We start from the raw sequence: 23,954 nt of genomic DNA, 5'->3' as shown, positions 1-23,954 counted from the left end.
TTTGTGTTGGTGTGTGGGACTGTAACCTCAGGTTTGTATTGTTAAATGGAGATTATTAGCTTGTGTATTTCAAGTCATATTATGTAGTAACATGTTGCATTACTTTTTAATCCAATAACTTTTTATTAATATTTTTAAATCTCCTGAGAATTAACCTTCACACCATGTTCAAACTTTTTTATTCAGCTATTTTTGTGATAAATATATTTTATTTACTTTTTAAGTCACAAGTAGACCTTATTTTTGACATTATAAACAACTTATTTTAAGTTTAGTTTACTTTTCATCAAAAGCTGGTCCTCACAGAGACTACAAACATCGTCTCTGCTTGCCTTACCGTACAAGTCACAGGACGCCCCCGATACTATATCTATGTCATATTATTATTTAATGTCATCTTAGCAAAAGTGAAAAAAAAACTGAGTGTGTCTGATATTTGGGCAGCAGAGGAGCAACAGTGGATTCATTAAATGCTTCTTTTTGGCTTTGCTGCTGCAGCTCTCCTCACTGACCTGTACGACAAACACACAAAGAACACAAATGTCCAAGTTTCAGGATGTTCGCCATTTAATAACTTGAAGAATAACTCATCCTGCATGGCAGCATAATTACCAGGAAAGCTTCCTAATGTGACTTCAGAATAAACTGCTGCATCAGCTGCAGAACTTGATTTTCCTGTGAGTGGAAATAAGATTTTAAGAGCAGATAAACATGGTGAACAACATTCACTGGAGGTGATGGCAGAATTTGCTTACCTGCTTTTTTCTTGGCTTTTTCATTTTTGGGGCGTTTGACCTCAGCATACATCAGACTGTCCTCTAAAAGAGAAGTCAGAGCTCAGGATGCATTTTATCAGCAGATATATGACACAGAGCTGTTGGACACATGTGGACTTAAAATCCTGATACTGAAATAAAAATCAACTGTTAGCAGTGTTAACCATTCCTCGTGTAGAATATTTAGCTGATTTAGAGTTTAGAAATGTGTTATTGTAGAATATAGAACTATTGTAGAGACACTGTGTGTAGAGTAATGAAGGCCTCTTTGGGTTCTGAACTTAGGAGTGGATTGTAGGAGGCCTCTCCCCCACTGAGTGGAAATTCCCCAGAGGAAGCTTTAGGGTGGGGATCGCAACATTTATGATACCTGTAACTGTGGTCTAGAAGGGAGAGGGGTTTTATGACCTCTAGGGAGTCATCTACCCCCACCGTGTTTTAGTTGTTACGCACACACATCCACACGCACAGTCACTCATGTGCACACACATACACACAGGTATGCACACACACTCACTCACGAGCACTCACACAGACACAGAGTTTCCAGCACACCGTGGGGGTTTTATGATAGGGTCTATCCTATAAAAACTTTGTTTCACAGACAAAGGGGGAAGATTTTTGCAGAGGGACACCGGCCTCATCTTCCCTTCTAGAAGTGCATGCTTAAATGAAGAAGAGTAAAGATAAATGAAGATGAATAAAGATGAATAAAAGTTTTGTGAAAATGACTACTGAGTCCGGTGCCATCTCTGGATGCTCGAGGAATAAAAAGAACCAGGGTAAAACTGATTTCGCGACACTCGCCGTCAGTCCCATGACCGTGGTCGGGAGACGCGAGGGGAGATGCTTCCTCCAGGGCCGAAGTTTGTCCTCCTTCGGGGCTAACTCCCTTCACTTTTGTGGAGTAGTGAGGCAGACCGAGGCACCGGAGAGTACTGAAGAGATGAAAATTCAAATTCAAATTTTTATTTGTCACGTACACAGTCATACACAGTACGATATGCAGTGAAATGCTTAGACAACTGCTCGTGACCTAAAGAAAAAAAAAAAAAAAAAAGATAGGAAATAAATATGAAAAATTAAAGTGTAAATTTAACTAGGAAGGAATAAAATATAAATTAAGGTTAAAATGAAATAACTGTACAACACAAATTAGAATGAAGGGTAAATTTAACTGGGAAAGAATAAGATAAAATATATAAATTACAGTTGAAAATAAAATAACTGTACAACAAAATACACAATATAGAACTATATAAGAATGTATGAAGAAATATAAATAAATAAATATATATATACACACACACACAATAACAGCAGCTGTACAAGTATTAACTGGAAATGAAGACTATAGTGACCAGTGTTGTGCAATCCACATTATGTCTTGTGCAGTGCAAATATGCTTAAAGTGATTTAAGTGATAACAATGTCCAGAATGTCCAGTGTGTGTGTAAGAACTATATGTGTGGGTCAGTACTGTGTGGTGGTGTGATTGAGAGACCGTATCGCCTGCGGGAAGAAGCTCCTCCTCAGTCTCTCTGTGTTGGTCTTCAGGGAGCGGAATCGCTTTCCGGACCTCAGCAGAGAGAACAGTCTGTTGTTGGGATGGCTGAGGTCCTTCACGATCTTCCTGGCCTTGGTCCAGCACCGCCTGCTGTAGATTGAGTGCAGGTCAGGGAGCTCGGAGCGGATGGTGCGCTCAGCTGACCGCACAACCCTCTGTAGAGCTCGTCTGTCCTGCATGGTGCTGTTCCCGAACCAGGTTAAGATGTTTCCCGTCAGGATGCTCTCTATGGTGCACGAGTAAAAGTTCCTGAGCACCTTGGAGGGCAGTTGGAAGTCTCTCAAGTGTCTGAGGTGGTAGAGACGCTGACGGGCCTTTTTCACCACGGTGTTGATGTGACAGGACCATGACAGGTCCTGCGTGATGTGAACTCCGAGGTATTTGAAGCTGTCCACTCTCTCCACTGGACACTCGTTGATGACGGGTGTCTGGTAGTTCCTCTCCTGCTTAGTGCTGAAGTCCACTATCAGCTCCTTTGTCTTACTGACGTTTAGAAGGAGGTTGTTCCTCTGGCACCAGTTCTCCAGATTCCTAATCTCCTTCAGGTAGGCCGTCTCGTTGTTATCAGAGATCAGGCCCACCACGACGGTGTCGTCAGCAAACTTGATGATGGTGGTGGAGCTGGTAGTGGCCACGCAGTCATATGTGTACAGAGAGTACAGCAGGGGGCTCAGAACACACCCCTGGGGGGCTCCAGTGCTGAGAGTGGTGGAGGCTGAGACATGTCCGCCCATCCTTACTGCCTGTGGTCTGCCAGTTAGGAAGTTGGAGATCCACTGACACATAGATGAGCTGAGTCCCAGATGCTCCAGCTTGGTGGTGAGTGTGGAGGGAATTATGGTGTTAAATGCAGAGCTGTAGTCTATGAAGAGCATTTTAACATAATTCCCCCTTCTAGTGTCCAAGTGAGTGAGTGATGTGTGGAGGAGATGAGAGATGGCATCGTCTGTGGAACGATTTGAATGGTAAGCAAACTGTAGTGGGTCCAGTGTGTCTGGTAGTGAAGAAATGATGAAGTCTCTGACCAGGCGTTCAAAGCACTTCATCACTACTGAGGTGAGGGCTACAGGGCGATAGTCATTGAGAGAAGCAGGGTGGGGTTTCTTCGGGACAGGAACAATGATGGACTCTTTGAAGCATGTGGGGATCACCGACTGAGATAAAGAGATGTTGAATATCTCAGTGAACACAGGAGCTAGCTGGTATGCGCAGTCTCTTAGGATACGACCTGGGATGCCGTCTGGTCCTGCTGCTTTCCTGGTGTTCACTCTCTTGAAGGCTCTCCTTACTTCATGCTCGGAGATGACGAGCACGTTTCCGGTGCTGGCAGTATCTTCCTGTCTCCAGCCGTTAGCGCCGCTAGCACTAGCATTGTTGGAGTCCTTAGCTGCAGCCTCGAAGCGAGCATAGAAAGTGTTCAGCTCGTCTGCCAGAGTCACGGCCGCGTTCGTCGATGAGGCTTTAATAACAGTACTGCACACTTCGAAAACACACTGCATAGGCTGTAGCCTGTTAGAACGCTGCTCCCGGTCGCCCACTCTACCCATGACACACTCTCTCTTTTCCCTCTTTCGCTCACCGCGTTTCCTTCACGCGCATGCTCACACACACATCACATACACTCCTTACTGCACCCAGTCACACACAAGACGGCAATTCCTGCAACAGCAGCAACACTTCAGCTTGTGTCTTATTTGTGTGTGTGAGTGGATGGAGACTAATAAACTCTGGCTGTCTGAACTCAGATGCATCTGATACTCATTGCACTCACTGCTGTGTTGAAATCCAGCTCTCCCAGGTACTCATTGCCAGACTGTTGAACTACTCAGTTGGTAACATCACTAAGACCACATGACTTGTGATGTTTATATACTCACCTGCTAAACTAAGCAGCCTTACCTACCAGGTCTGTCTTCTTTGTCTGAGATCCATCCTGGCACATCAGGCATCTGCAGAGACTTACCTGAGAGCTGAGTCATACCAAGTTTAGGATTTATGGAGCTTTTGACACACTAACCTGTTAGCAGAACTAAATATGTCCATGATGGAGACCTTTGGAAAAAGTCACCTCTGAACTGACTAAATGTGAGATGAACGTGTTAAACTTTCGACAACCGATCTGATGAAGAGACTGAACTCAAACCGTGGAGGAAGCTGTTTTCTTTGTTCTTTGCAAACATTCTGACCTGCTGTGTTTTCTGAATCACTCATTACATCTGTTCACACTGTTCACACAGTGTGTCTGTGTTTGAGTCATTTGAACGACAACAATAACACACATTAAGAGTATCAGGCTAAATAAATACCAGACTTAATGACTAACCCAAAAAAGCCTAACTGACTGCAACACTTCTTGTGTAAGATAAAACTGAGAAGGAGTGTAACTGTTGGCATGATGACATTGTATATAATTTGGATTATTTCTTTATCTTGTCAAGATCCATGTCATGATTGTAAATTGTTTAAGCTGTACATTACTTTGTTTGTTTTTTGTAGTCAACGTTTTGGTGCTTTTATTTTGAAAGTCAAGTTCGCTTACAAGTTGCGCTAGTTTCCTCTTTGGGTAGAACGAAGAAAAACACCTGTAAGCGCGCAGAAAGGATGGTTTTTATTGAAAGACATGTTAAGTGGACTTTGACTACACACGGTTAAAGGAAACCTCAGAAGAACGGCGGCTAATTCCCTTTTTGCAGCATGCAGCCAACGAGGTATTTATTTATTTATCGTGTTTGTTGTACAGTGTTTTTACTGCTGTGTCTTATGCTGAGTTTTATTTTGTTAATGCTGTATAGTTTTCACGGTGGCTTTGGAGAGAAGTCTTCAAATAAACCAGTGACAGAAAACCACTTGCGTCTGCCTGGGCTTCGAGGGAATTATAAGGAGTAAGAAACAATAATATAACATGTATTTCAGAATTGGCACAAACACATGAAAAAAAGCTATTTAATTTGGGGACATACAGATGGATCATAGTGTATATAAAGCAGACAAAATAACACAAAACTCTGTGACTGTACCTGCAGCTCTTATCTTCACTTCAGAGTAAACAACAGTTTCATCTGGTTTATGATGCTCCCCTGTGAAGACGATCAGATGAATCCACATTTGACAATCATACTTTTTGAAACATTGCTAATATTTCTAAACCATGTTTTTGTTGAGTGTTTTTAGTTATTTATTGTTTACATTGCATGTATTTGTGTACTCACTTTTCTTTCCAAAGGTTTTACTCTCAATAACAGAGTAGGTGACATCTCGGTGTTCATCTGTTCCTAAAATGTACATATTTTTAGTTGCAGGATGAAACATTTGTGGATTCTTTCAGTCGAGTTAAAGAAACATTCAGGTTTGTAAAATCCTGTTTATGTCTGATTTTATGTGCATGTGTCAGTGTTCTTTTAAAACCTGCTGACCACAGACTGAACCTAAAAACTGTTACTGTTAATGAAGACTGATTTTAAAAGTCAATATTAATAATGATAATCCTGTCTCAGAGTGATGCTGAAAAACTAGTTCATGGATTTATTACTTCCAGGCTGGACTACTGTAATTCATTATTATCAGGATGTCCAAAAAACTCACTGAAAAGCCTTCAGTTAATCCAAAATGCTGCAGCAAGAGTCCTGACAGGGACTAGAAAGAGAGAGCATATTTCTCCTGTTTTGGCTTCCCTTCATTGGCTTCCTGTTAAATCCAGAATTGAATTCAAAATCCTGCTCCTCACATACAAGGTCTTAAATAATCAGGCCCCATCTTATCTTAATGACCTTGTAGTACCATATCACCCTATTAGAGCGCTCCGCTCTCGCTCTGCAGGCCTACTTGTTGTTCCTAGAGTATTTAAAAGTAGAATGGGAGGCAGAGCCTTCAGTTTTCAGGCCCCTCTTCTGTGGAACCAGCTTCCAGTTTGGATTCGGGAGACAGACACTATCTCTACTTTTAAGATTAGGCTTAAAACTTTCCTTTTTGCTAAAGCATTGTCACAGGCTGGGTCTCTGACCCAGCGCTCTGAGTTCATTTTTGTATTTGTCTCATTTTGATATGTGATTAGTTTTTGTGTCATTTCCTATCTAGCTTTAGTTTAAGCTGTTATTTATTATTGTTCCCTTGGTTTTCTATGTTCTGGGTTCTTGTATTATTCATCACGTATTAGGTCTGTTAAGTTGTGTTGTCATGTCTAGTTTTAGTGTTTCCTGTTTTATTCTGACAGTGTCATGTGTTCTTTGTTCATTGTATTTAGCTTTCCTCCTTCTGGTCCTGTCATTTAGGTTTATGTCAGTCAGCTGTTCCCCCATGTGTCTCCACTTCCCCTGATCACCTCGTGTATGTATTTAAGCCCTCTGTTTTCTGCATGTCATGGTCGGGTCGTCTGTTTTTCCCACCTCAGTCATAGTCATAGCCTGTTTTTCCACCATAGTCATAGTTACAGTTTTTGTCATTGTATGTCATAGATTTTGTTTCTTAGTGTTTTTTCTTAGTCAGTTTGCTTTAGGTTCCTGGTTAACCCCTGCCGTAATCTAATAAAGGATCACTTTTCTGTTTAAACTTACAACTCCTCGTCTTCATCTGCTTTTGGGTCCTGTTTCCTTACTCATCGGCGCACCCCGCCGTGACAAGCATATAGTTAGGGCTGGACCAGGTGACCCTGAATCCTCCCTTAGTTATGCTGCAATAGACGTAGGCTGCCGGGGAATCCCATGATGCATTAAGTTTTTCCTTTCCAGTCACCTTTCTCACTCACTATGTATTAATAGACCTCTCTGCATTGAATCATATCTGTTATTAACCTCTGTCTCTCTTCCACAGCATGTCCTTTATCCTGTCTTCCTTCTCTCACCCCAACCGGTCGCAGCAGATGGCCGCCCCTCCCTGAGCCTGGTTCTGCTGGAGGTTTCTTCCTGTTAAAAGGGAGTTTTTCCTTCCCACTGTCGCCAAAGTGCTTGCTCATAGGGGGTCATATGATTGTTGGGTTTTTCTCTGTATCTATGAAGCGCCTTGAGGCGACTTTTGTTGTGATTTGGCGCTATATAAATAAAATTGAATTGAATTGAATTGAATAATAAAGACTGTTTTTCAATGCTGACCATGTTGAAGAGAGCCGTACTCATGAGTTTCATTCTGGTTGACTCCATGATTTGTGGAGGAGCCCGGACTGTGACTCTCAGACTGGATCGACCTAAAACATGAAATAAACACAATAAACTTAAAAGTAACTGATGTTTGTTTAAAATAATAATAAAAAGTGTTTTACCAACCTGGTGAAGCAGGAATCTGTGAAAGAGACAAATGTTATTACACATGTTTGTCATGTATAAATTGTTCCACTGATATTTAGTGTCATGAGATCAGAATACATGTATATGTGTGAATAATTAAAGTGTATGTAGTAAATAAACTCTCTAATACAGCATGAAAAGAAGAGGCTCTTACACTTGGACTGTCTGCAGCGATACAACAAGAGCAGGAGAATAATAATGAGAGAGACTCCACAAACCAGTCCAACCATCAACCACACAGGAGATGAAGAGCTGTCAGCTCCAGACACAGCTGCTGAAATGACTAATAATAATTAAGTAATAATAAAGTATAATACTTATTATTATACTGCATATTTCAGTTCTCTTCAAGCATTAAACAGACAATCTAATGTTTCTTCTCAAGCATGAAAATCATTTTTACAGAAACACATCAAATGTTTTGATCCTGCTCACCTTTAACTGACATCCAGCTCTGTGCTGACTCTCTTCCTGAGTACTGACACTTGTAGAAGCCTTCATCAGACTTTGACACTGCAGAGATCTTCAGCTCCCCTCGGGTATCATTTTGAATAAGTTTGTCATTGTGATAGAAAAACACATTGGAAAGTATTTTTTGTGTTCTCAAACTGCAGCTCAAACTAACAGAAGCTCCCTCAGTCACAGGATGAACAGGACTCACCAGGATAGGAACATTACCATCATCTGTGAAACAATCACACACAATTGTTTCAGTCACATCAGCTGGTGCACACTTTTAGAAAAAGGTGAGACATAATAACAAGGATGGATTACTCAAATGTTTCTTTTAGGATGAAGATCTAATGTTGTATCTAAAGACTAATTTCTATAGGACTTGTTTTGAATTGTGATCAACATGAAAACTGCATCTCTTAAGGTCTTGTTTATTGTTTATGTAAAAGGAATGAAGCGCAACAAATGCTACATTCAGGTAAGTCACAGCAGTCACCTCAGTAAAAGTGCTGCACTCAGCAACCTGCAAAAATTAGCCTCACTTGTCTTTCAATAACAGAACCAGTAGGAGGTCATGAGGTTGAAGTGTGAAAAGGTTAAGTTCAGATTACATGTCAACACAAAAACTTCACTAAACCAAAACCTCATCCCAATAAGTTTTCTTGTTTGACGGTGGAAGTTTTGACTGGGACTGTGATGATGATGATGATGATGCGTTAAGGTATGGCTTAACGCATCATCAGAGAGGATGAGAACATGTTTATTACAGTATATTGAAGAAGAAAAAATCTACCAAACATTTCAAATTCCAGTTGCTGCAAAGCTGAAAAGGTTTCCACTCCACAATCAGAAATGCACATGTTTAACAAGCATCTGACTAAATTAGATGATGATAATAATGTTTTAATGTGACTGTTGTAGTAGTGAGATGTGTTTTTAGCACAGCTGCAAGAGGAGAGGTGGAGGAGATTAGGTCATGGAGCTGTGCACAGTGCAAGTGACACTGCACTCAGGAGAACTCACACACAGCACAACCTTTGATCCAACTTCACCTTTTTACATGATGATTCTCAGTAATAACACTGAGGACAGAGATGTTGAGATTTTTAGTGGTTTAAATACAAAAGAAAAAATAATTTTTGGTGTCTACAAATTTTGACAAATTAGATTATGAAAATGTCATATGAAATGAGAACAACCAAGAATATTTTCATGATTTGGTGCCTAAAATTGTCTGAAATTCTCGGTTTTGTTTGTTTTGCCACATAGAATTACTTCACATACAGAAAAGCTGAGACAAATGTTCATGTGACGTCTAAATCATTCAGATCCAAGAAGTAAATGTATAATAACATACTCTGTACAGTGATGTTGACTGCACTGCTGAACTCTCCTGATCCAGACTCACACCAGTACACTGCAGTATCTGACTTTGATGTGTTGATGTCACATGTGGATCCAGTCATTCTCCTACAGTCAGAGAGTCGGCCGTCCTCAGAGAACTTCCTCACTCTCCACTCAGTGAAGTTTCCCTCACAGGTCAGTGAGACAGAGTCAGAGGTGAAGTGTTGCACTCTGTCAGGACTCACTGTGAGAGACGCTGCTGAATGAACATCTGGAAACAACATGCAGTGAAGAGACAAAGCTCACAGATGTTAGGATTCAAAATATCACAGTGAAAATATTTGTTTGAAGATCAGTGATAATATTTCAGTAGGATGCAGTTTTTGTTTGGTCAAACTGTAATTTTAAGTTTGAAAACTTTATTATAGGGTCAATGGTCCAGAATTGTAAGGGGAAAAAAAGAAAATAAATATTAAACATAAAAAGAATAAAATAATATAAGCAACTTATTTTTCTATTAAAAACAAAAAACACTAATGTTTCCACAGTATTGGTGCCAAATCTTTTTTTTTCCTTGTTAAACCAAAAATAACTGCAAATAAATCTATGAATGAGATTTGATAATACAACAGATCATTATCAGACAGTTAATATCAGCAAACCTTTTGTTTGTTCTCTTTGCTTCCTGACAGCATTCAACTCTGGCTGACAAAACAGTAAACCAGGGCTCAGTTTTGACTCTGGTCTTTGACACAAATTAATACATTAATACATTACAGTCTGCTATTTCAAAAACTTTCCAGTCCTCTTAAATAAGAAAATCTAATTTAAGATTTTGTCTGCGCAGATATGATCTCGCTTTGACATTGGCAGATTAGTGTTTGTGTCTCTACAGCAATGTGAAGTGTATATATATATATATATATATATATATATATATATATATATATATATATATATATATATATAATGTCTCCAGCATTTCATTACAGATGATTCTGAAGTTTTGTAATGGCTTAACACTGAACCATAATTGATATGTCATATGGCTGATAGTTAATTACGATTAACTGCTTAATGTCACAGACAGCGAGGTAAGCCATGTGGAATTTATTAAAGGACCCAAGATGCAGGCACTAGTGATGTTAGTGGGCTTTTGAGGAGGGATACAAACAGAAATGGCAAAGGTGTGGACGGAAACTAAGCAAAACATAAACTGAGGAAGGCTAACAAAACACAGCCCTGAAATGGCGAAGCAGGGAGACGCAGGTGACACAGAACAAAGCAGGGAATGAACACAGATGACAGATGGAGATAACACAGACTAACCAGCAACAGTCAGGAGAACACACAGGGCTTAAATACACACAGCAGTAATCAAGGGATGGGAGACAGGAGAGGAACACACCTGGGAGAAATCAGAGACAGGGGAAACATAATCTGAACACACTCACATGAGACAAAGACCTTCAGAATAAAACAGGAAACTTACAGACACAGAGAACCAGACAAGACACTGAACTTAACAGACAGACTCACAAGCAGACACAGTGACACCATGGACAGACAGAGGGAACACAGAGAAGTGGGAGCAGGCAGGCACAGAGCAAAACCCTAACAAATGGCAACAGAATAAACAAGAACATAGAATAATATAAAGAAACACAAAACACTGAGTCGTCAGACTCAGGACCATGACACTTAATACTGATCAAAGCTAATCACGTCTAAGTTTGATCAATATAATAATTAGGAAAATAAAATATATAATGATGATTCTAATAACAGGTCGCTCACTGAGAGGCTGTGTGTGTGTGTGTACGTGGAAAGGATGGGAAGAGGGAGTGAGTGACACCAAGAAGCCACTAATCCAAAAAAATGTCTGACTTTTTAAATGTATGATTTAATAAAATAAACTGTATAATTAGGAAACACAGAGTTTGAGAATTTTCAGGAAGTTTTTAAAATCTCATAGATGTCTTTTGTTTTTCATGTTATCACATTAAATAAAAACTGAAAAATAAGAAAAGGAAACGAAGAAATTCAGTTTGATCACAGAGAGAAAGGAAAAATGTTCAGTTCAGTTCTTCTTTTGTGGAGTTTTAATGTACACAGACATCAATGGTCGGCATGGAAATGAGATTTTAATGGTCTAAATCCTGGTGAATAAAAATGATGAGCTAACATGAGCTCATTGAAAGGACAGAGAGAAACAAACTGACCTGCAGACCAGACACACTTTGGTTGACTGTGATCAGTGTGATACTCTGGGTCTCCTCTTTCAGCTCTGCACACATATCCTGCTGTGTGTGTCTGTCCATGAATGATGTAGGAGTTGTTTGCAGTCCTATTGCCATCAGGTAGCAGCTCATAACAGTAGGATTTCTCTGATAGACCAGGAACAGCTTTATACCAGTAGAAGCTCCATCCTGCAGACAGATGTTCAACCTCACAGTTCAGAGTTACTGAGGCTCCAGGACTCAGCCATGATGGAGACACAGTGAGGACAGGACGGGGTTCATCTGTTCAACAAAGATTTTCTCTCAGTGAACATGTAGTACAGTCTCTGAACAGTGAGCTCAGTTTATACAAAGAATAATAATCTCAGTCTATATGAACAGAAACACATTTTACAAAGTGTTCAAACAGTTTAAAGCAAACATGACTTACTGTCAGAAACTGTCAGTGTGACTGAATCACTCCACTCTGTTGTTTCATGCTGTGAACTTTTCATTCTGCCCTTACAGCGATAGTTTCCACTGTTGGATGATGAAGCAGATCTAATCCTGTATTCATTTTGATTTGGAGGTTTTCTGATGCTGTTTGTTTCCCACTCATAATCCCACTCAGTGTCTCCTCCATGGATCTCACATCTGACAGTGATCGTCTCTCCTCTGTATATCTCAGACCAGTTTGGATGCAGAGTCACAACAGGCCTGATTGAGACTGTTAACGTTCAAGAAAGTACAATAAAAACACATGAATGACAAAAGGCACAGTTACCATCAGATGTAGTGCTTTGTAGGAAGTTACATTTAAACTCACCAGTTGTGTCAATCCAAACTGTCTCACTGTCCTCTGTGTAGTAAACTGGTTCTCCTCTTCCTCCTCTGCAGCTGTAGCGTCCTCCCTCTGAGACACTGATTTGTCCATTTGTCAAAGCTTCATAAGATTTCCCATCTCTGTACCAGTAGTAAATCCATCCAGATGATGATGATGATGATGATGATGGGTTCACAGAGCAGATCAGGGTCACACTGCCCCCTACTGGAACAGCTGTCCTATCAGCACCAAGTCTGACCTTTGGTTTCGCTGCAGTTCAGTTTTTAAAAAAAACATAAAAGTAAATGACTGAATCAGAACAATTTAAAGAACTGGATGGAAATATGTAAATGATCAAATATTATAAAACTTTACTGGTGAAGCTACAGCATTCCCACCCCATATTACAGTTAACTTAATAAAATAATATAATAAACACATTCTTTCTACCTTTCTATGAAATCACATGTACATACTTACATGTACATAGAAACAGATGTATATTTAAATTAATTTGTAGAATGACAGATTTTTTTTACATTAATGATGGATTTCTATAAATCTTCTAATGAGTTAAAAGATTTGTGAAAATTAAAATCTCTGAATTTACCAACATTGCCAAAAACAAACAAACAAACTGCATCAAATACAGCAGAACAACAATTGGATGTAACTGTTGTTCTTAGTGGATGTGGTGGAGCAGCTGAAACAGGTTCAGCATTTGTTCTGCACTTCATGTATTAGAGCTGCACAGCAGAGAAGTTACTCTGATATGTTTTGTTCTCTTCACTGTGAATAAAAAGCTGCTTTTCACGTTTTTTTGTTGTCAAACTGAAAACAAACTGAGACGGGACCTAGGGCGCTGAAGCTTCTGTCGTGAAGGCTGCGAAAACAACAGGAAAAGAACAGAATTCATAAAATCAGGAACCCTGAGTCACAAATTATTTGCAGTAAACTGGAAGATATTCAACGGGCATTTGAACAGTATTACAAAGACCTATATACCCAACCTCCCTTAGTAGAGAATACAATGATGGAAGCCTTTCTAAACTCATTAGACCTACCATCTATAGGAGAAATGCAAGATAAAAAACTCATGGCTGAGATAACCGCTGAAGAGCTTCATAAAGCCATTTCCAGGCTGAAGGCGAATAAGGCACCAGGCACAGACGGTTATCCGTCCGAATGGTATAAAGCATTTAGGACACAAGTAACACCAGTGCTGCTTAATTGCTTTAATCATACACTAAGAACAGGAGTAGCCCCACAATCTTGGAGAGAAGCAGTTATCTCAATTATCCCAAAAGACGGCAAAGATAAAAAAGAATGCAGCTCGTATAGGCCAATTTCTATCCTTAACGTGGACTATAAATTATTTGCTTCAATATTAGCTAAGAGACTGGAATCAATTATCCCGGAGCTGATAGATTTAGATCAGACAGGCTTTGTCTCAAATAGACAGACTCAGGACAACCTGAGGAGAACGCTACAAGTGATGGATCATATAACATCAGGAAATATTAGTGCAATGTTGGTCAGCCTAGATGCCGAAAAGGCATTCGACTCGGTGGGTTGGGAATATCTATTTAGGGTACTAGCAAGATTCGGATTTAAAGATGGCTTCATTAAATGTATCGAAGCACTGTATTACTCCCCAACAGCCAGGATCAGGATTAATGGACACCTGTCTCAAAATATTACTTTGAAGCGAGGGACACGCCAGGGCTGTCCCTTGAGCCCGTCCCTGTTTGCCTTGTACATTGAGCCTCTGGCTCAGGCTATTAGAGAAAACTCTGAAATACAAGGAATAATGATCAGGGGTGAAGAACACAAGACTTGTATGTTTGCGGATGATGTTCTTCTTTTTATTACAAATCCTGAATCTAGTTTGTTCCACTTGATGACCTTACTAAAAGCCTACAATCACTACTCTGGCTATAAATTAAATATTCAAAAAACTCAATCCCTTACGTTCAATTATACACCTCGACCGGAAACTGTAAAGAAATTTAACTTCAAATGGGACTCTCCCACAATAAAATACTTGGGAGTAAACCTAACGAAAGACATGTCTAGACTCTATGAAATTAATTATTGCCCCCTCAACAAAGAGATCAAATCTGACCTAACTCGGTGGTCTCTCCTCCCTTTGGATAAGAGTAATAGAATAGAAATAATTAAAATGAACGTTCTGCCTCGAAATCTCTATCTCTTCCAGTCACTACCCCTGGAGATACCCCAAAAACAATTTGACGAGTGGGACAGATGGATCTCACGGTTCATCTGGAATGGCAGAAGACCGAGGGTCCAGTACAAAACGCTGCAACTGAAAAAAGAGAAGGGAGGGAGAGCTTTGCCGTGCTTACAAGATTACTACTACGCCGCACAACTGAAGCCCCTGGTAAACTGGTGCTCCCCAAACTATGAAGCTAAATGGAAAAATATGGAAATTACACAATTAGACTTCCCATTACAGTCTCTTTTAGGAAATAAGAACCAAGCTGAAAAATTTTACAAATATTTGAACCATTTGACCCGGTTCACCCTGAAACTATGGTTCAGGGTAGTGGGGAAACTACAAATAGAAAAACAGGCTAGGACCTTGAATTGGATAGCTTATGACCCGGAGTTTGTGCCTGCCAGGCTGGATGGGACCTTTAAACAGTGGACTCTGAGAGGAATTACTTCTTTTTGTTCACTAGCAACAAATGGGGGATTCCAAAGCTATAAAACCATCTCAGATACATATGGATTGGCAAAGCATGACTTCTTTAGATACTTGCAGGTTAGAGACTATTACAACAAGACGTTACTATTCAGAGATGAAAACGAATACAACCTAATTCATATCTTTCAAGAGGCATACAAGAGAAAGGACCCTAAAAAGATGGTCTCAAAAATATACGGTAGTATACAAGCCTCTAAAAATCATTCTACGTTGTACATTAAGCAAAAATGGGAGAGGGAATCAGGCTCACAAATTTCAGAGGACAGCTGGTGGGGAATATGTGAGTCTCAGGCAACCACTGCAAATTCAAGGTCCTTAAGAGAGTTTGGTTGGAAGAATGTAGTGAGATTTTTTAACACTCCTAAACTCACAGCTCGGCAAACCGGCTCACAGAGCCAGGGCCTATGTTGGAGAGGTTGTGGAACCCCCATGGCAAACCATTTTCATGTCTTCTGGGCCTGCCCAAGGATCCAGCCATATTGGGGGGAGGTGGCCCTTAAGATAAACAACATAATTGGGATTAAAATAGACTATTCATTTGAAACGCTGTATCTTGGCAAATTGCCTACGGCACTCCCACATAAAGATAATTATTTATTGAAAATACTTTTGGCTGGTTGCAGGAAGGCCATAACCCGAAGATGGCTAAAGGCAGACCCTCCAACTCGGGCCCAATGGCGCGGGATAGTGGAAGAAATTTTTGGAATGGAAAGACTTACCTTTGTCCTTAGACTCGAGCTTGAGAAATTCAAGAAGCTCTGGGAAAAATGGGTTGTGTACTACCTTTGCACTGAATAATTGAATATTACCACGATGTAAGTAGATGCTATTACTGGAATTGTGTATGTCTCCTATGCTGACCCTAGGTTTTGTATTCTCATACTGTAAACTGACAAATAAAAAGTTATAAAAAAAAAAAAAAACTGAAAACAAAACGTTTTACTGAGCTGCACAAAAGAAAAAGCTACAAATCTGCAAGAAAAACAAGTGTTTTCACTTATTTTGATAATCTGGGTGAAACATCTCCAACTTACATGATACAGTCAGTGTGATGGTATCACTCCACTCTGTTAACATATAGGTCCTTCTGCCCCGGCAGCTGTATCCTCCACTGTCAGACTCAGTAGCGCTGCTGATTCTGTATTCATTGGATGTTGGAGGTGTGTTTAACTTGTTTTGTCTCCATTCATACGTCCACTGAGCTCCTTCACCTCCCTGAATGTCACATCTGACAGTGACTGTCTCACCGCTGTATATCTGAGTCCAGGATGGCTGCAGGGTCACAGTGGGCTTAATGCGAACTGTTCACATAACCAAGGGGAGAAAAGAAGGCATAAAAATCGTATCATAAGAGTAAGGTGACCACAAAACACCCAGCTGTTGTTTATAAAGCACAAACAAATTCAGTTATGAAAATATCATCAGACTGTTAAAAGATTGCAATTGGAGCATCAAAAGTTTAATTGGCATGATTTATTCACAGATTTATGTGCATGGACTTAGTACATGAAGCCCGTTTTGACCTTGGGAAGGCCTTGGCAAATAGGGACATTTGGGTGTCACAGCACCCTCTCACGCAACACCAACTTTTAGATAATAAACAAGGATTCAATTTTATACTATAAAAGTTTAATTTTATTCTGGCAAAAAATATTCACATTAAATTATATTTTTAATACTAATAAATTTTTAACTGCCCACAACACTGAACCTAAAAAGCTGTTTTTAGAAAATGTGTGGATACAGTGGGAGAAACAATCATTTGAACCCCTCCCTATTTTTTTTTCTTACTTACAAAGAAACAAACAGTCTCTAATTTTCTGTGGTAGTTTCATTTTAATGGGGAAAAACTGAATATCTGTCATGCAGTGTTTTTGTCATCAGGATGGTTCACCGGTTACTCTCTTGGGCAGAGCCGCCTGCCCCCACCTGAGTCTCATTCGCTGTCAGTCACAGCGGACGATTTAAGCCAGCGCAGCCTGCTATTCATTGCCAGTTCGTTCAGTCACCTACTGTGGTCTCCGTGCCATCCTGCTCTGGATTCACTGCTCATTGCTCACTTCCCCCAGCACTGGCTTTTCCATTCTTTCTCAATCAGTCCCTGTGCCTGCCTGTCCTCCTGTCAGTCTCGACGTTCATGAGTACTCAAGGAACCATTCCTCCCCTCATACTCACTCTCTCTGGATTCTCCCATGGCCTCCGCCCCCACTGAAGCTCTTCAACCTGGCCCTGCATGTAAGCCGGCGGCACTGTCCTACTTTCCTGATTCACTTGCTGCTTTACCTGCAAACTGATCGTTTCTCCCTCTTTAGCAGACTCCCATGACTCCGATCACAGCGTCTCAGAACAGCCTTCTTCATAAACTGTTCCAGTTTCCTTGTCACCCCTGTTTTTCTTGTTTTTTGCCTGACTCCTCTGTAAATAAAGTCTTGCATATAGTTCTCAGCGAGTGTATTGAGTCTGCTTTTCTGTCCCGCCTTCGTTCAAACCCAGGTTCATGACAATATCAGCCTAAAATTTAGTTTAAACACATCACACAAAAGTTATGAACTGATTTGCATGTTATTGAGTGAAATAAGTATTTGATTCCCTACAGCCCAGCCAGAATTCGAGCTCCTCCGGACAAATGTGGAATATAGCTCATAATGAGTATTAAGGTCCACAAAATCATTTTCTTCTCTTCTTAAGTTTGCCAGTGAACATAAAAGATTCAGAGGAGGATTGGGGAAACATGCGGTTGTCCAGTGAAATCAAAATAATATCTTTGACAGTGACTAGACCCGCTGTGTTTGGATATAAAGAAATGCTTAGTATGACCCAAAGAACAACACGTTAAGGACACAGGTGGAAACATGCTTTGGGATATTTTTCACTAAGGGTACAGGACAACTTTGTTGCGCCGAGGAGCTAACACTCGAGGTCATATACTGTATGCGAACCCTTTTTCTGGCCAGAACACTGAAGTCATGGACAGGTGTTGCAGAATCACACTGAACCAAAACATACAACCAATTCAAGAAAGGAGTGGCTAAAAAAAAAGCACATTAAGGTCACAGAGTGGCCTAGCCAGGCTCCAGACTTCAGTTCTACAGAAATCCTGAGGAGGGAACTGAAGTTCGCAAGCAGCAGCCAAGAAACCCAAAGGATTTAAGGATGGAGACATCAGTTGCATTATAGATTTATTATCAGATCAGAAGAAAATCTATAGTCTCTTTTTTTCCCCAACTCTGTGACTGCGTGGCCTTAATTCAGCTGCCAGACTGTCAGCCAGTTTATTTACACTGGAAATAATGTTGTGCTGTAAGCGGTCATATTAATGTGTGTCACAATTAAATCTCTAAGATGATGTAAGTATTTGAGTGAAGATGAGGCTAAACTGACATTCAAATTCAAAAAATGAACTAATTTATTTTAAAGTGACAGTCTGATTGTAATCTGATTACATTTTATGTTGAGATTTATTAACAGATTGAGGTTCAGTCATTAAATTATGTTAAACAACACATATAAATGTAAAAATCAGTCCAGATACTTCTTACCTTCAGGATTTTCATAGATGACTGTACAAGATGCTAAAAATGAATAAAATCTCATCAGACATTATACAGCTAATAAAATCAATATAAAATGAAACTTTTTTCAGACACCTTTTTAGCTGAAACAGTAATCACAACATTTGTTTTCTCCCAAAACAACTCTCACACATTTGGCTTAAACAATCACAAAATATCACAAGTCTGCTTTGTTCCAGCTCTCAGGTAAACAGGTTAAAGCAGTGACTCACTGTAATTTTCACAAATCAGAAACATTTTCATTAATCGCTGCCATTCAAACAATGTCAGACGTGTACTTAAAAAAGACGTGTACATAAAAAGATGCAGAGCAAAGAGTGCCCCATCGTCACATCCAGCCTGCTGCACTCTGATCCACAGATAAAGTAAAAAAGTTTTACTTTACAGGAAAAGGAGAGGTTGGGTTTAATATCGATAAGACAAAAGTTTTTTTTTCTACAGTTTCTTCTTCTTAGAGAAAGAGAACAATCCAAACCTCACTGATAGAATCAACCTAGTGTCAAACAAAACCCAAAAATCAACCAAAACTTCACACACTGTATTGTGTAGGCCTACAGGCACCGTAACTCCTTTTTTTTCACTGACAAAGACATGTTGGATTGACTTGATTCAATAGTAGACACTGGTTACACACAAATGTTTTGCTTTGGCGGAAACTTAAACAACTGAGTCAAATCAACACAACCTTTTGATATTCGCTCCGAAATAAAACTCACATCATTCACTCATCATTTTCACTCTGTACCACTGCTCCTTATCAGGGTGTGTGAAGCACAGTACACAATTCAGTGGAGGCCTCAAGCCATAAACAGACATCACGCACAGACATTGTTTTCACAACCAAACTACTTTAAACCTTGTCCCCTAAATCTACACAGATGCCCTCTGTGTGGCATGAAATGCATTTAACCAAATAACAATCAATGGCTTCTTATTGTTGTAACCGACTCCATATTCGGATGTTTGTGTGCAGCATTTGTTAGTAAAGCATTCTTCATTGCATCAGCGTGTGTGTGTATCACTCTTTATTGCACAAGCTTGTAGATGTGTGTGTGTGTGGATCACTTCTCAGTGAATTGAATCAGCATATTGATTTTTTGCAGGTGTGTGTGTCATTTCTCACTCAATCAACGAGTGCATATGTTCGTATGTGTTTCTCTTCATTCTGAGTCAGTGCATGTAGATGTGTGTGTTTGTGTGGGTGTTTGTGTTCATCACTTTCCTGTTCTGGTGTTCTGGGTAAACCACGGCCTGAAGCGTGCCCTGGGGTCCTGCCCTCCTCCTTTTCAGTCCGTTTGCATCCGTTGGTGCTGCTGCTCAAAGTTCTGTCCATACTGGTTCTGGCCCCAATTGAGGCAGTGCTTTTCTCCAGTATCCTGCATCTTCTCCTTATTCCACTCCTCCTTAGCTTGACCCTTTTGCTTCTGTAGCTCCTTCAGGGTTTTGATACGCAGCTCAATCGTCTGGATGTCAGTGTCAAGCTCCAGTCTACGCTGCTGCTCCAGCTCTTCCTCTGTTTCTCCCAGCCAAGTCAAGATTTTGTTCAGGTCAAAGTTCAGCTGCTGTCACTGCTTCTCGTTCTGCTTTGTTCTCATCTCCTTGCTGAGGTCCTGAGGCTGATTTCAAGTCGTGTGTCTGGGACTCCAAGTCTGATGGGTTCGATAATCAGCCAGCTCCTCCTGAGCCATGCTCAGTTTTCTGCTCTGATGCCTTGAGCTCTTACTGAGGGGCAGAAACCTCACAATCTTTTCCGTCCACTTCAGATTGAAGTACATCGATGTTTTCCTTGCTTTGCTCCACGTCCTTTTGCGGCTCTGCTGTTCGGCTCTTCTCAGAGGTCAGCTCCTGGCCGAGCCCCGACACCTGTGCCTTCAGCTTATTTTCTCCTGGTGTTTTGTCCATTCTGAGGTGCCTCCTGACCTCAGTTACTCCTCCTGTTTCTGGCACGCCCTTTTTGCTGTCCGATGGTCATTGTTGGTCCGTCACTGTCCTGCACAGTTTTAATGCAGAGTTGTTAAGGTCAGCATGGTTTTGCTCGGCCTCACTTTTCATCTGGGCTTAATGGGCGTCTCGTCACAGCTCTGTCAGCTGAAGCTGTCTTTTTCCATATGGCAAGAATGTAAAGAGTGTGTGAGAGGGGTGTGTCCAATCAGGCACAATGCTGGTGGCTTTGCGAGTGCCTCGTTTTCCAAATCCAGATGTTTATTTGTCACGTACACAGCAACAGAGAGAACAGTCTGTTGTTGGGATGGCTGAGGTCCTTCACGATCTTCCTGGTCTTGGTCCAGCACCGCCTGCTGTAGATTGCGTGCAGGTCAGGGTGCTCGGAGCGGATGGTGCGCTCAGCTGATTGCACAACCCTCTGTAGAGCTTGTCTGTCCGGCATGGTGCTGTTCCCGAACCTGACAGTGATATAGCTGCTCAGGATGCTCTCAATAGTTCCTTTATATAAGGTGGTCAGAATCGGTGGTGGGAGCCGGGCCTTTCTCAGTCTTCTCAGAAAGAAAAGACGCTGACAGAAATCTCCCCGTGTAGTGAAACGGGCCTTGGATTACCGCTCTCCGTCTCTGCTGCATGAGATCATTTTCCTGCAGCACTGTTGACATTTTCAAGTTGTTGTTGCGGGTTCAGCTGCTTTAGCATTTGGTCAGGGTCACATCAAAGATGGTAGAGGAGAGAGCAAAGATGGTAAAGGGGAGAGCCCGGACGAGCCCCCAAGCTGTTAAGGTTCAAAATATTGGGGATGGAGACAAGAGAAAAAACCACAATAACAACACTGGTCCGGCCGGGTTGAGTCAAACGATGATTTTAATGAACACACGCGTGGGAGATGGACACTGATGCAGACAGCCTCAAAATCTCAAAATGGTGGAGCATTGCTCAAACTTTTATAGCCTCTGGTGCCTCCACCTTATCATAAAAAGCCTAAACATTCACATGCTCTCTCTCACACAGCGCCTGAGCTACGACCTTGGCTCCCTGTTTATCTGCTCCTGCTGAAATGGGGCAGAAAACTCCAGCACACTCTGTTCTCTTCTACTCAGACAAACTAGACAATAACCTTCTGCGAACAGTATTTCTTATAACTCAGCAATATAATGCATCATAAAACAATATCATTCATTCACAACAAGTCAGCAATTTAATGTAATGCAAATCAGTTTAACTAATGTAATAGTTATCAGCTTCTTCTAATTCAGGAGAATAATGCAAACTAAAACTACATAATAATTCACAATCTTTAATTCGGGGTATAACATGGCATAAAATAATATTAGAATCTAACAGTCTCTCTGTGCTTCCTTTCCTTTCACACAAGCCTCAAACAGCTCTTGTAGCTGTGACTGCAGCAGTTAGGTGACATGTTTAACTTCCTGTCCACTGCAAACACAGAAGCTTGTTTCTTGAGTGGGCTGTTTCCTTTCTCTGTGATATACAAAGGTTTTAGCTCAAGTCAGGAGACATATTTTGCCCTTTTTTTAAAATTATTTTTGCATCCTGTGGATCATTATCATGCTCCAGTATTCCTCTCCTGACAGACTGGGAGTCATCTTTATCCAGTGTTTTGTATATCCACATGCATTGATGGTGCCATCTATAAATGCCATCTCCCCAACATTCTGTATAGCTGTATATCTCAAATTCTGTAAAGTTATTTATTTCATATTCTGTATAGTTTTTCATATTTATATCCTGTTCATAGCCTGTACATAGCTTGTACTCACTACAGCCTATACATACTTATAGTTATAGAATATTCACAACATACTTCATACCGTGTACATTATAACATACCATAATAGACCCATTTCTGTAATATACTTACATATCTATACTATTGCTAATATATATTGTAATATATCTATATCACTAAAGCACTTCTGGATGGATGCAAACTGCATTTCGTTGCCCTGTACCTGTGCATGTGCAATGACAATAAAGTTGAATTCTATTCTATTCTATTCTATTCTAACATGCATTGTACCCAGCCCCTTGTCATCACTTTCATACCTCCTGGACTCTGCACTGACAGTGATAGTTGTATTCTGGACTCATCTTTCTGACTTCATCTTTTCCATCTATCTGAAGTCTGACAGTCAGATTTTTCAGTCGTTCTCGAAATTCTTTTTTTTTTTAATGTGGAGTCATGATGCAGACAGGCAGTTAGACACAGACAAACTGTATTAAGATTTAGCATGAAATAGCATCTGATGATCTTATTTTCTGGTTTAATTCTGGTTTTAAGCTCGGCAGAGCCTCAAACAGAGAAAATGACTCACTGTGTGGTTGAACTGAAACTAAAGTCAGACAGCAAAAAAAAAAAAAAAAAAAATCAGTGTTAAATTTATTATCTGTTGTCATATCAATGTAAACATGAACTCATTTATTCTGAACAGTTGTTTGACGTGCTTTGACGTGTATGTATAGATGCACACTGACCTTAGCATCTGACTACATGCAAAACACAATGAAAGAAAACAGATGACATGGAATAACATCTGAAACACTGTAATATGATGATTGTGTTGGACACATATGTATGTATGTAGATGGTACTGTGCAAAGGTTTTAGGCAGGTGTTAAAAAATGCTGGTAAACAACGAATGCTTTCAGAAATATAAATGATTGTTTATTGGCTCCAAATGTATCCTGAAGCAGGACAACGACAACAACAACAGCTAAGTCATTAGAACTATCTGCAGTGTAAAGAAGAAGAACAGGACCTGAGCTGGAAGGACAGACCACCCGCAGGGGCAAGAGGGAACATTTTTATACATATATTACAAAAAAAACAAAACAAAAAACATCCCCTCTCGCCCCTTGCAGGCGATCAGTCCTTCAAGCTCGGGTTCTCTACCAGAGGCCTGGGAGCTTGAGGGTCCTGCACAGTATCGTAGCTGCTGCTAGGACTGTGCTCTCCTGGACAGAGATCTCCGATGTTGTTCCTGGGATCTGCAGGAGCCACTTGCCTTGCTTGGGAGTCACCGCACCTAATGCTCCATTTACCACTGGGATCACTGTTAGCTTCACCCACCACAACTTCTCTAGCTTTTCTCTGAACCCTTGGTATTTCCTTTTGCTTCTTGTGTTCCTTTTTCCTGATTTTGCTGTCATTTGGTATCGCTACATCTATCACTACAGACACCTTCTTCTTATCTACCACCACTATGTCCGGTTGGTTAGCCACCACCATTT

General features: G+C 40.5%; 1 protein-coding gene across 1 annotated transcript; it reads right to left on the bottom strand.

The window, feature by feature from the left end:
• Positions 1 to 653: 653 nt before the first annotated feature.
• LOC113013381 (Fc receptor-like protein 5) lies at positions 654 to 17,380 on the bottom strand. The gene is made up of 13 exons (XM_026154244.1): positions 17,362 to 17,380; positions 16,217 to 16,487; positions 12,087 to 12,352; positions 11,639 to 11,938; positions 9,430 to 9,687; positions 8,051 to 8,303; positions 7,774 to 7,871; positions 7,599 to 7,614; positions 7,428 to 7,519; positions 5,553 to 5,615; positions 5,361 to 5,420; positions 752 to 818; positions 654 to 675 (listed from the first exon to the last, which is right to left on the bottom strand). Exons 1-13 carry the CDS (start codon positions 17,378 to 17,380, stop codon positions 654 to 656), a joined length of 1,785 nt encoding a protein of 594 aa, XP_026010029.1.
• Positions 17,381 to 23,954: the final 6,574 nt, after the last annotated feature.

This window comes from Astatotilapia calliptera, chromosome 3 (genome assembly GCF_900246225.1).
Source record: "Astatotilapia calliptera chromosome 3, fAstCal1.2, whole genome shotgun sequence".
Taxonomy (NCBI): domain Eukaryota; kingdom Metazoa; phylum Chordata; class Actinopteri; order Cichliformes; family Cichlidae; genus Astatotilapia; species Astatotilapia calliptera.
Note: the sequence above shows the minus strand (reverse complement) of the source record. Positions and strands in the feature narration are given on the sequence as shown.

Bases quoted from the DNA above. Each gene is read 5' to 3' on its own strand.
- LOC113013381 (XM_026154244.1), bottom strand. The intron at 9,688-11,638 runs GTCAGTTTGTTT...TGTTGTTTCCAG, and splicing joins AAAGTGTGTCTGGTCTGCAG to ATGTTCATTCAGCAGCGTCT. The intron at 676-751 runs GCAAATTCTGCC...TTCCACTCACAG, and splicing joins GCCAAGAAAAAAGCAGGTAA to GAAAATCAAGTTCTGCAGCT.